The following is a 12,828-nucleotide window of genomic DNA, read 5'->3' on the forward strand; positions in this document are numbered from 1 at the left end:
AGTGTTAGGCTGGTTCCACATTATGTGCGGCCACGGGGCACAGCAGGGGGTCTGTTGCATCCCCATTCACCCTTTCCAGCCCGAATTAGGTTCATATTTTTGTCTGAATTCAGACCTGAAACTGAACCACAGACGCACGGGACTCTGCTGTGCACTCCACAAGCGCCCCGGAGATGTGTATACAGGCTCCATTGAGAGCCAGTCACACCCCACTTCCAATTCGCAATAGTGTGAACCCAGCCTAAGGCCTCGTACACACGACCGAGTTTCTCGGCAAAAACCAGCAAGAAACTTTTTTTTTTGCCGAGGAAGCCGATCGTGTGTACAATTTTCGACAAGGAAACTGTTGAGGAACTCATTGAGCCAAAAAGAGAGCATGTTCTCTTTTTCCTCGACGGGAATGGAGAAAATTGGTTTGCCGAGATCCTCGACAGCCTAACAAGGAACTCGACGAGCAAAACGATGTGTTTCGCCCGTTGAGTTCCTCGGTCGTGTGTACGAGGCCTTAGTGAATCAACCCTAGTGTATATTGTCTAACTGTAATTGTATGATAAAAAAAAATTTCTTTCCTGGAGTGCTTCTATTTTTATGATCAATTCTACAAAACAAGTGAGTAGTTGATAAATAAAACATTTTATTGACCCTTTAAAATATCTAGATCACAGCTCTCACTGGAAATCGGAGCACTGGAAATCAGAAAACTAACAATGTTGCACATGTACAAATTTGGATGGCTACCCCTCCAAGGCTCTTGGGAAATGCTAGGGAGACCTTGGTCAGCTTTCAGGGCACCAATGGGAAGATGCGTTGCAGGCAGTGGTTACCAGCTCCCTAACTCCCTCACAAAAATGATCCCAGCTTTATATAGTCTTAAGATCCCATTAGGCCTCGTACACACGATAGGTTAACCAGAGGACAACGGTCTGAAGGACCGCTTTCATCGGTCAAAACCGATCGTGTGTAGGCCCCATAGGTTATTTAACCATAGGTTAAAAAAAAGCCAACTTGCTTTAAAATTAACCTATGGTTTCCTAACCGATAGGTCAAAACCAATCGTTAGTAGGCACGACCATGCTCAGAATCAAGTCGACTCATGCTTGGAAGCATTGAACTTCGTTTTTTTCAGCACGTCGTTGTGTTTTACGTCACTGCGTTCTGACACGATCAGTTATTTAACCTATGGTGTGTAGGCATGACGGACCATCAGTCAGCTTCATCGGTTAACCTATGACAATGGTCCTTCAGACCGTTGTCCTCTGGTTAAGCTATCGTGTGTACAAGGCTTTACACTCCCGCTCGCCTTCACAGCATTGCTGTACTGGCAGACCCTGTAAGTTTTAGGTGCAAACAGGACAAGGGTGAACTTATTCATCTACTCTGGCGATGCCCCAAACTACACCGCTATTGGACGGCAGTCCTGGGTACCCTAAATAGGGCCTTCCAAACCCCATGCAGCCTAAATGTGGTTTGTTGGGCGTCTTAAGTGACATTATCCCAAAGGAACCCACGCGGGTGGCATTTAACCGTGCCCTCTTCCTGGAAGATTATTCTTCTGCTCTGAAAGTCATCTGATCCCCCTTCACACCAGTTATGGGTAACACATATGGGAAATACCGTAATATTTGAAAGGTGTCCTGGAAAATGTGAAAGATTATGGGTGCCTTGGTTGGATACCCCAGTCCGCGTGAAATTGTACACACTTGGCTTCTGCAGCGTCCTGGTCCATATATGGTCTTGAACATACCTAGTGGATGGTTATTTTTGGTCTGACTAAAAGGTTATACCCAGTCTACATTCAGCTGCGGGCAAGAATGTGCTAATAATGTACTCCTTGATGATATATTGTCTTTTCTTTATGCCAATCATGGTGTAATGCTGGAGTGGAAAGTGTTTTGTTTTTCTCTGAATGCTACCAGACTGTGTCTGTATTTAACTTTATCCTCTTTATTTGCAATAAAGAACCTGTTGCACATGATGGCCAATCATGTTTCCATATACAGTAAAACCTTGGTTTGAGAGTAACTTGGTTTGAGAGCGTTTTGTAAGACAAGCAAAATATTTTAATACATTTTGCCTTGATATACAAGCGATGTCTTGATATAAGAGTAGCGTCATGTCACAACTGAGTATAAAAAAGAGAGAGGAGCCTCTAAGTGTAGCAATATGGTTACATTTAATAAAAGTACAAGATTTAGCAACTTATTGCTACACTTAGAGGCGCCTCTCTTCTCTTTTATACCCTGTAAAAAACAAATGCTTTGATATACAAGTGCTCTGGATTACAAGCATGTTTCTGGAATGAATTATGCTCGCAATCCAAGGTTTTACTGTATTTTTTAGCATTGTTCTGAAAATTTTATAGCTGAAATTTCATTGGTTGCACCTTTCCTTCAGTCATTAAAGCGGGAGTTCACCCAAAAATCAAGTTTCTGCAGTTAGATCCAGCATACTGCTGACATCTGCAGTATGCTGGTCTTTTTTTTTTATTTTGGTACTTATCGTTATAGCATTATTTTTTCTATGGCTCCGAGCGGGGAATCCTTTGGGGAATGGGCGTTCCCGAAGGCAAGCAAGTTGATTGACGGCCTTCGATAGCGCGTCACGGCTTCCGAAAACAGCCGAGATGACACTTGGCTGTTTACGGCGCCTGCGCCTGCCGTGTAGAGCTGACTGCGCAGGCGCCGTAAATTGCCGAGCGTCACTCGTGTATCTTCGGAAGCCGTGACGCGCTATCGAAGGCTGTCAATCAACTTGCTCGTCTTGAAGGGAACACCTATACCAGGAAATAATCCCCGCTCGGAGGCATAGAAGAATTACTGCTATAACGATAAGTACCAAAAAAAAAAAAAAAAAGACCAGCATACTGCAGATGTCAACAGTATGCTGGATCTAACTGCAGAAAGTTGATTTTTGGGTGAACTCCCGCTTTAATATACCATATTTACACAGGGAGGACAAGTCTGGGAGGCAGCAACATGTTCCTCTTGGGCCAGTACTAATAAGATATGCTAGGCTGGTGGCCCTGCCCACCAGTCAGAAGAACCCATGGCATATTTTGTGTTGTACACTTCCTTTAGCTCACAGAAAACTTCCCCAACCATGAAAATCTGGTTGATAGTGTTTGCCACATAGGCCAAAAGTTCTGAGTCCTCCCGTATGCACACTCTATTTAAATATTCATTCTACAAAAAGCCTTTGATATATTTTACTTTATTTATTTAAAATCTAAATATAATATGACAAACAGATAACATTGATGAGTCTACTATTCTTTTTGTATGCATCCGAAGTGCTATCTACTACAATTCTGAATATACAATGGATAGATGTTTTAGTAGTACTTGTGATATTACAATCTAAAAATAACATCTGTAATACATAGCCTTTCATTTATTCTTTAATATCAGGATTTTTTTTGTATAGAACCTTTTACTTTTCTCTCTTTCTGATGGATCGGTTTTCTGTTGTACTGATCAAAACATCTATTCTTTATCAATGAGCAAAATCCATTGTAAAAAAAATTCTCCGAAGATAAATGATGCAGATTTTGTTTACAAAAGTAAGAGATTAACTTTCCATATTTTAGATGATGATGTACACGTCTTCTCTTCTCTTTGTATGTTACATGGACTTTTCCGCATGCTCGGACTGTTCATGGTGGCTGTATGGCTGGTCAGTAATGTGAATTGTTTGGTATTATGAACATATATATATTGTTTTCTCAAAGTACACACAGTTGTTGCCCATCTGATTTAATGATCACATAATGGATTTTGGATTACTTGTTGTCATCTTCCGTACTGCCCATGTAGTCTCGAAGGTGGAAGAGGTCAACGGAAGCATTTACAACCTGTGATAGGTGCACAATGCCTGTGATGAATAGAGCCACCAGCAAAGCAGGCAGGGTGATATTCCATATAGTGGCCAGAATATTGTAGCAGCGTGCTTTCCTGCCAAAGATGAGGGCAGCGCGTTCATCTCCTTGTACCTTTTGATCTCGTGCCTATAAAGAGATAAGAAAGGGATTAGTCCTTACAAAGTAAAAAATCACATAAAACAGCATGGAGAAAATAATTACCGTATTTATCGGCGTATACCGCACACTTTTTTGCCCTGAAATTCAGGGCAAAATCGTGGGTGCGCGATATACGCCGATATCCGCTTCCCGCGCCGAGTTTGAACTACTGCGCCGGCATATACCGAGCGCAGTACACTCGTGTATAGTCGGGCAGACTCGGCTCCTCTCGCAGTCACGTCCTGGACGTACAGGACGCACAGGACGTGACCGCGAGAGGAGACGAGCCTGCCCGACTATACACGAGTGTACTGCGCTCGGTATATGCCGGCGCAGTAGTTCAAACTCAGCGCGGGAAGCGAAGATCGAGCGGGGAGGACACCGCAGAAGGACGCCGGACCTGACGAGGAGGACACCACCGAAGCCGCAGACGGACGCCGGACCCGACGAGGCCGCTGATGGACGCCACGCAAGACACCAAAACTGTAAGTACTAAAATCTCTTTTTCACAGGAATGCGGGTCCACTTTAGGGGTGCGCGCTATACACCGGAGCGCGCAATACCCTGATAAATACGGGTATGTTTGTATTGTCTTCTGCTTTTTTAATGTGACAAATTGATGAACTATGGCATGAGTCTTCCAACTATGGCCCTCCAGTTGTTCAGGAACTACAATTCCCATCATGCCTAGTCCTGTCTGTAAATATCAGTGTGTTACAATGCCTCATGGGATGTGTAGTTCTACAACAGCTGGAGGGCCGTAGTTTGAGGATCCCTGAACTATGCTCATGTATTAGAGAAGATGGGACTTATTGTATTCTACTTATTTAATTCATTTGATTGTGGTGCTCAGTATTCTTTCTAATTTCTTGCAATCACTGAAAAAGTAGTGCCTGTCATATTACATGACAGTGATGTGAATCTTCCTCCTTTGGATCCCGGAGACCCAGTGAAGTCTTAAACTCTATTTCTGTTAAGTGGCAGTTGTGACTGGTCAGGTGTCCGGAAAACTGAGGAATCCTCCATAGCAGGAGACGGCAAATTGTTGGGTTACATAAACACATTGCCACAAAGTAGCAGAGACACAAAGCAGAGCATAAACCAGCCCTGTAATTAAGGGTTGCTCTATTTCGGTGGAGCACATTGTCAGTCTGTTATTACAATGTCCACGCAAGGCTCGTGTTTATTTTTTTGTGCGTCTTTTACGCCTAGAACACATTTGTAGATTATACAGTTATGGGAACATACGGGCAGATTCACGTAGAAATCTGTTACGCTGCGGCGGCGTAACGTATCCCATTTACGTTACACCGCCGCAGGTTTAAAGCGTAAGTGCCTGATTCACAAAGCACTTACCTGTAAACTTGCGGCGGCGTAGTGTAAATCCGCTCGGCGCAAGCCCACCTAATTCAAATGGGGCGGGCACCATTTAACTTAGGCGCGTTCCCGCGCCGAACGTACTGCGCATGCTCCGTCCCCAAAATTTCCCGACGTGCATTGCGCTAAATGACGTCGCAAGGACGTCATTGGTTTCGACATTAACGTAAATGGCATCCAGTGCCATTCACGGACGACTTACGCAAACGACGTGAAATTTAAAAATTTGACGCGGGAACGACGGCCATACTTAACATTGCTTAGACCACCTAGAGGGCATGCTTAGTTTTACGCGACGCATCTCTACGGAAACGACGTAAATTTAGATAGACGGGCAAAGCGGACGTTCGTGAATCGGCGTAACTAGTCATTTGCATATTCTACGCCGACCGCAATGGAATCGCCACCTAGCGGCCGGCCTAGAATTGCAGCCTAAGATCCGACGGTGTAACACACTTACACCTGTCGGATCTTAGGGCTATCTATGTGTAACCTGATTCTATGAATCAGGCGCATAGATACGACAATCGTATCTCAGAGATACGACGGCGTATCAGGAGATACGCCGTCGTATCTCTTTTGTGAATCTGGCCCACAGTTTGGATTTTTCAAGCAAAAAAACACATAATGTATATTTCTTAAAGCTGTATCTTCCATCTTGCTTGAGATGTATTAACAATGTATTAAACCTAAAAGTAAACATTTCTTATATTGCAGCCTACCAGTTCTTAGATGTGATGGCTGCATTCATTTTCTTTTTTAGGCTTTCTTTCCTATTTTTTCACCTGGTGATCCTGCAGTAAGTCTGTTGGTTTTCAACAGAACAAGCTGTCCTGCAGATGTAGCAGTTACAAGGCTAAGACTAACCATTTGCCATTGAAATGGAGGCTTACAACAATCAGCTTTTTTTCATTTGTGTAAGACATTTAACCCAAAAAGAACAAAACTGTTTGCTATAGCTGCTTAAAAAGTGTAACCTGAAGTTTGACTTCATTTTTTTTTTTTAGTGTAGCTATATCTGCTAGTACCTCTAACATCCCCCTCCCACCAGACTGGCCATGCTGCTGCCCAAAGGTATCCTCTGTGCTCCTTCATCCAGAGTGGAGGCACCCTAATACAGGAGGTGTGTTACCGGCCAGATCACCAGGTGAAAAGAGAAAGAAAAAAGCCTAAAAATTAATTGTTCCAAGTACATATATTAGAAATTACACAAAGTTTACAAATTACTCACAATAAAAAAAAATGGATCTCATAGCTGGAATCATTTTAAAATAAATGTTAAAAGATGTTCCTTTTGATGATATTCTCACTTTAAAAATAATATGCTAATTTTTTGCTTTATTGTCTGAACAAAACAAATATTCTTACTGTAGCTCTAAATACATCATTTCCTTCAATAAGTAATATCTGGACCGCTGCCATAACTTGCACCATTGTGAATTATTATGAGGGAAAGGGATATCACTGCTCCAGGTAGGTCAGACGAAGGTAAAACCTCTCCTCTCCTCCAGTTTAGAAGCCACAGGTTCTGGCAATGCATATAGCAATGAGATAGGAAGAAGTTCTGGGAAGCCGCACTCCAAAAAATTATTTGCCTTTTGTTCAAAAAATAGGATCAAAAATACATGCCACAGGAGAATGGACAGAAGGGCTGACGTGTTTCACACTATCAAACAGTGCTTAATCATAGCTCTATGATTAAGCACTATGTCATGGATATGCAATAAAGTCTGGCAGCTTACCTGTCTCCATGTGTTCATTAGAGGCCTGACTCTCTTCCTGGCTGTCTTTTATCACCTTCCTTCCTGTAAGGCTCCACCTCAGACCATCTCAGGAAGCCTATATTAACCACTGCACTGCTAGTCTGGTTTGCTGTTCAACCTTTGTTTGTAGCTTGTTCCTGTCTGCAGTGTGTTACGTTTACCTTCCTGTGTACCGACCTTGGCTTGTCTCTGACTTCTCCTGTTTGCCTGTTTCCCTGACCCTTGGCATGTTCCTTGTTTAACCTCGTCTGCCCGTTGCCCGACCTCGGCTTACCCATCACTATCGCTTGTCCTGGTTGCTGCTTCCCCTCTCTCCCTGCGGAGCGTGACCATGGGGACCCCAGGGGTCGCGACCTGAATCCAGCTGCGGCGAAGGCCATCCTCATCACCAGAGGCTCTGGTAAACACAAAGCTGGGTCTTAGGCCTCATACACACGATAGGTTAAACAGAGTACAGCGGTCTGATGGACCGTTTTCATCGGTCAAAACCGATCGTGTGTGGGCCCCATAGGTTATTTAACAATCGGTTAAAAAAAAGCCAACTTGCTTTAAATTTAACCGATGGATTCCTAACCGATAGGTCAAAAACGATCATTAGTAGGCACAACCACCGGTTAAAAATCCACGCATGCTCAGAATCAAGTCGACGCATGCTTGGAAGCATTGAACTTCGTTTTTTTCAGCACGTCGTTGTGTTTTACGTCATTGCGTTCTGACACGATCGTTTTTTTAACCGATGGTGTGTAGGCGCGACTGACCATCAGTCAGCTTCATCGGTTAACCGATGAAAACGGTCCATCGGTCCGTTCTCATCGGATGGACTGATCGTGTGTACGCAGCATAAGACTCGGCGCCCTGGGGAATCTTGGGCTCACGCTTCCTCTCTGATCGCAGTAGTCGGCCAATGGGTTCCCTACCCTGTGGTGCATCCCTGACCCCAACGGGGTGCACTTGTCACCTGGCCACTGTTTGATAGTGTGAAACGCGTCAGCTCTTCTGTCCGTTCTGCTGTGGCATGTATTTTTGATCCTATTTTTTGAATAAAAGGCAAATCATTTTTTGGAGTGCGGCTGTCCAGAGCTTCTTCCTATCTCATTGTGTGAATTATCATAAATAATATATAATCAGTGTTAACCAGTAACATATATCATTCATTTTCCAATTTACCAGTAAGTTATATTCAATAGCAAATATTTTGTGTACTTTTGAAACTCTCTAGCATCATACCTTTTTGTAGTGAGGTTGAGTTGTGTGCATTAATAAGTAAAATAATTATAAAACTATTATTTGGGGCTCTAAATTTTTTTTTTTAGCAAATCATATAACTTATGAAAAAAATAAAAGAACCCAAACAAGTGCATAAGACCCACGTTCTATTGTATGTCAACAAGCAAGGATTACCGTATTTATCGGCGTATACTGCGCACTTTTTTGCCCTGAAAATCAGGGCAAAATCGTGGGTGCGCGATATGCGCCGATACCCGCTTTTACGCGCCGAGTTTGAATACTGCGCCGGCATATACCGAGCGCAGTACACTCGTGTATAGTCGGGCAGGCTCGGCTCCTCTCGCGCTCACGTCCTGGACGCACAGGACGTGAGCGCGAGAGTAGCCGAGCCTGCCTGACTATACACGAGTGTACTGCGCTCGGTATATGCCGGCGCAGTATTCAAACTCGGCGCGGGGATCGAGCGGGGAGGACGCCGCAGAAGGACGCCGCACCCGACGAAGAGGACACCCAAAGCCGCAGACGGACGCTGGACCCGACGAGGCCGCCGATGGACGCCGCGCAAGACACCAAAACTGTAAGTACAAAAATCTTTTTTCCACAGGAATGCGGGTCCACTTTAGGGGTGCGCGCTATATGCCGGAGCGTGCAATACCCCGATAAATATGGTAATTCATTGCAATAAATGCAATATTGCGACAGAACAGGGGTTGTTCCTTCCACCACTGTAGGAAAAATGATTTGTAAAGGTTCTGTATTGGGGTCGATTTAATTAAGGTTTAGATAATGTTCACCTAGCACGTGGGTGCCCAACCTGCGGCCCTCCAGCAAAACTACAAGTCCCATGAGGCATTGCAAGGCTGACAGTTACAAGCATGACTCCCACAGGCAGAGGCATGATGGGACTTGTGGTTCTGCAACAGCTGGTGGGCCACAGGTTGAGCGCCCTTCCTAGAAAATGTAATATTGACATCGCCAGGCAATTGTTGGGGAATAAGGTATAATTGTGTTTGAACACCTAGTCAGATGCAAGAAAAATAAAAGAAAATAGATTTTTGCTAACATGTCAACAGCTTCATTTTATTCACTAAACTTGTCAAAGTCAACCTACATTCTACAAACCAAACATACATTATTTAAAATAAACAGCCTCTACTCCTTTAGTAAATACCCACATTGTGTTAAAGTGGTTGTAAACCCTTGCATCAGGTGATGCACAGGTGATCCTCCTGCATAAGTTATACCTGTTTATCTGCAGTCTGCTCTTCTATTCAAAGTGCATCATTTATACAGCTTGTATAAGCTTTCAGAAAGCAGTGGATGAGGAGTTGCACTCTGCACTGCTCAGTGAGAGCTGATTGGAGGGAAGGGACCCCCTCCCGCTTTCACACAGCACACAGGAACAGAGCTGAAGCTGTCAATCACGGGTTGTCACCTTTTTACCTCTTGGTGTCAGGAAAACTGGTCAGAAGAGACTCATAGCAGAGGAACAAAGCAGCAGACAGAAATGACACTTAGGCCCCATACTCACGAGCAAACATGTCTGCTGAAACTGGCCCGCAGGCCAGTTTCAGCAGACATGTTTGGTCGTGTGTGGGCGCGAGCGGGCCGAATTCCAGCAAACATTTGCCCGCCGGGCCTTTTCCCAGCAGACAAATATTCCTGGACTTGTTTTAAAACAGTCCGCTGGAATTCTGCCCGCTCGGACATGTACGGTCGTCAGTACAGACCTACCGTACATGTCCAGGCGCCCGCCGTCCCTCGCATGCGTCGAATGACTTCGACGCATGCGTGGAAGCATTTTAAAGGCGGGCCGCCCACGTCGCCGCGTCATTGTCGCGGCGACACCGCGTCATCGACGCGGCGACACCGCGGACACGCCCCGCGTATTGTTTACGCGCGGACTTCTGTACGATGGTGTGTACAACCATCGTACAGAAGCCCTCTGGCAGACATGTATGGTGGAAACGGTCCGACGGACCGCTTTCACCATACATGTTTGGTCGTGAGTACCCGGCCTTAGGGGGTTATTTACAAAAGGCAAATCCACTTTGCACTACAAGTGCATTGCAAGTGCACTTGAAAGTGCATTTGGAAGTGCAGTCGCTGTACATCTAAGTGGGACATGCAAGGAAAATAAAAAACAGCATTTAAGCTTGCACATTATTGGATGATAAAAATCAGCAGAGCTTCCCCTACTTTCAGAGCTTCCCCTCAGATCTACAGGGATCTACAGTGACTGCACTTACACTTGTAGTGCAGAATAGATTTCCCTTTAGTGCTCTGGATTGAGACAAGTACACATTGTAGAAGGATATGTTTTGTTTATATTTCATGTAAGAGGTTTACAACCCTTTTAGCTCCATTAGAAGGTTCATCTTTCTAGGGATGGCATATTGCATAAAACCAACGGGAGTCAATTTCTTAAGAGAAATTAAGCCATTTCCTCAGCAAAGGAAATGTTGGGTTGAATAACCTAATCGCGTGAAGGAAATTTTTGCTAGCACATGATTGGGTAATCGAAGGCAACACAGCTTAAAGGGGTTGTAAAGGTACAATATTTTTCCCTAAATAGCTCCCTTTACCTTAGTGCAGTCCTCCTTCACTTACCTCATCCTTCCATTTTGGTTTTAAATGTCCTTATTTCTTCTGAGAAATCCTCACTTCCTGTTCTTCTGTCTGTAACTCCACACAGTAATGCGAGGCTTTCGCCCCCTCCCTTGGACTACAGGAGAGTCAGGACACCCACTAACACACAGCTCCTTTCTCTATCGGCAACGTAGAGAGCGTCCTGACTCTCCTGTAATCCAAGGCAGGGGGCGAGCTCGACACTCCACACCAGGGAGAAAGCCTTGCATTACTGTGTGGAGTTACAGACAGAAGAAGAGGAAGTAAAGATTTCTCAGAAGAAATAGGGACATTTAAAAGCAAAATAGAAGGATGAGGTAAGTGAAGGAGGACTGCACTAAGGCCCCTTTCACACTGAGGAGTTTTTCAGGTGGTACAGCGCTAAAAATAGCGCAGCTATACCGCCTGAAAAACTCCTGCACTGCATACTCAATGTGAAAGCCAGAGGGCTTTCACACTGAGGCCCCTTACACACAACCGAGTTTCTCGGCAGAATTCAGCCAGAAACTCGGTCGGAGCTGAATTCTGCCGAGAAACCCGGCCGTGTGTACACTTTTGGCCGAGGAAGCCGACGAGGATCTCAGCGAGGAAATAGAGAACATGTTCTCTATTTCCTCGTTGTTCAATGGGAAATTTCAGCTCGCCGAGATCCTCGGCGGCTTCACAAGGAACTCGAAGGGCAAAACGATGTGTTTTGCCCGTCGAGTTCCTCGGACGTGTGTACGGGGCCTCAGGCGATGCACTGGCGGGAGACAAAAAAATCTCCTGTCAGCAGCATCTTTGGAGCGGTGAGAGGAGCGGCGTGTATACCGCTCCTTCATCGCTCCTTCCCATTTAAAACAATGGGAACTGCGGCAATACCGCAGAGGCGCATTGCGGGCGGTATTAACCCTTTATCGGCCGCTAGCGGGGGTTTAATACCGCACCACTAGCGGCCGAATCCCGCCCAAGTAGGAAAAGGGACCTTAGGTAAAGGAAGCTATTTAGGGGGAAAAATTGTACCTTTACAACCCCTTTAACCTTTACTAACATTTACTTTGATCAGTGAGCAGCCTCTACTACTCCTTTAGTAAATCAACCGTACTGTCTTTTGTTTTTTTGTAATTCAAATCCCTTCTGTTATTAGTAACTTTCTACCAAAAGTATGAATATTAAAAAAAAAAAAAACATAAGAAAAAAAAACAGCAAAAACACTTCAAAAACATTTACAAAAAGGTATGACTAGTCTGTGTAATTTCTGAGGTGATGCATTAAACATTAATATAGATTTTTTTCTTCCCTTTCCTTACCTTGACGGAGTAGACCAACGCCATGAATCCGAGACAGAAGAGGTTCAGGTACACGGTGTTACATACAGACCACAATAGGTGGTCCCTGGGCGCTGCGGGGGCCCCTACATTGACAACAGTGTGAGAATTAGCTGGCTTATTGGGGTGGGACGCAAATATATCTTCACGGGGGTAAGAGGTGTCCATAATGGTGAAGAAGATGAGGAAAGAATAGGAAACTAAAGTATATAAGATCAATAACAAGATATCTATTCAGTCAGATACACCAGATTCTAGAAAGTCAGAAAGCAGTGGTGAAAGGAGGTTAGGAGCTCCTGAGAGACGTCTGGGAAGAGACACATTGTCACATGTTCCCTCTTTATAAAGCTCTCTAGAGACCGGGCCTGTCCCCTCCTTTCTTGTATTACAGGGTCCCTTTCTCTACATAGTCATTGTGGTCGCCTCTTGGATGTACATTTTGTATGTTTGCTGGGCCTGCCTAAGCTAGATTTTTTCATGAAACATTTACTGTATGTGACATAAATAAAGA

General features: G+C 44.5%; 1 protein-coding gene across 1 annotated transcript; it reads right to left on the bottom strand.

Moving 5' to 3' along the window:
• Window positions 1–3,194: 3,194 nt before the first annotated feature.
• On the bottom strand, window positions 3,195–12,584 carry LOC120917271 (interferon-induced transmembrane protein 5-like). Its single transcript, XM_040328440.1, has 2 exons — window positions 12,300–12,584; window positions 3,195–4,003 (listed from the first exon to the last, which is right to left on the bottom strand). The coding sequence occupies exons 1-2, from the start codon at window positions 12,483–12,485 to the stop codon at window positions 3,779–3,781; spliced, it is 411 nt and encodes a 136-aa protein (XP_040184374.1). The 5' UTR covers window positions 12,486–12,584; the 3' UTR covers window positions 3,195–3,778.
• Window positions 12,585–12,828: the final 244 nt, after the last annotated feature.

This window comes from Rana temporaria, chromosome 11, assembly GCF_905171775.1.
Source record: "Rana temporaria chromosome 11, aRanTem1.1, whole genome shotgun sequence".
NCBI classification, from domain to species: domain Eukaryota; kingdom Metazoa; phylum Chordata; class Amphibia; order Anura; family Ranidae; genus Rana; species Rana temporaria.

What these genes read in the sequence shown, in the direction of transcription:
- LOC120917271 (XM_040328440.1), bottom strand. Translation starts at nt 12,485, where the DNA reads ATGGACACCTCTTACCCCCGTGAAGATATATTTGCGTCCCACCCCAAT. An exon ending in CGTTGGTCTACTCCGTCAAG is followed by an intron (nt 4,004 to 12,299) that starts GTAAGGAAAGGG and finishes ATCTCTTTATAG; the next exon opens with GCACGAGATCAAAAGGTACA.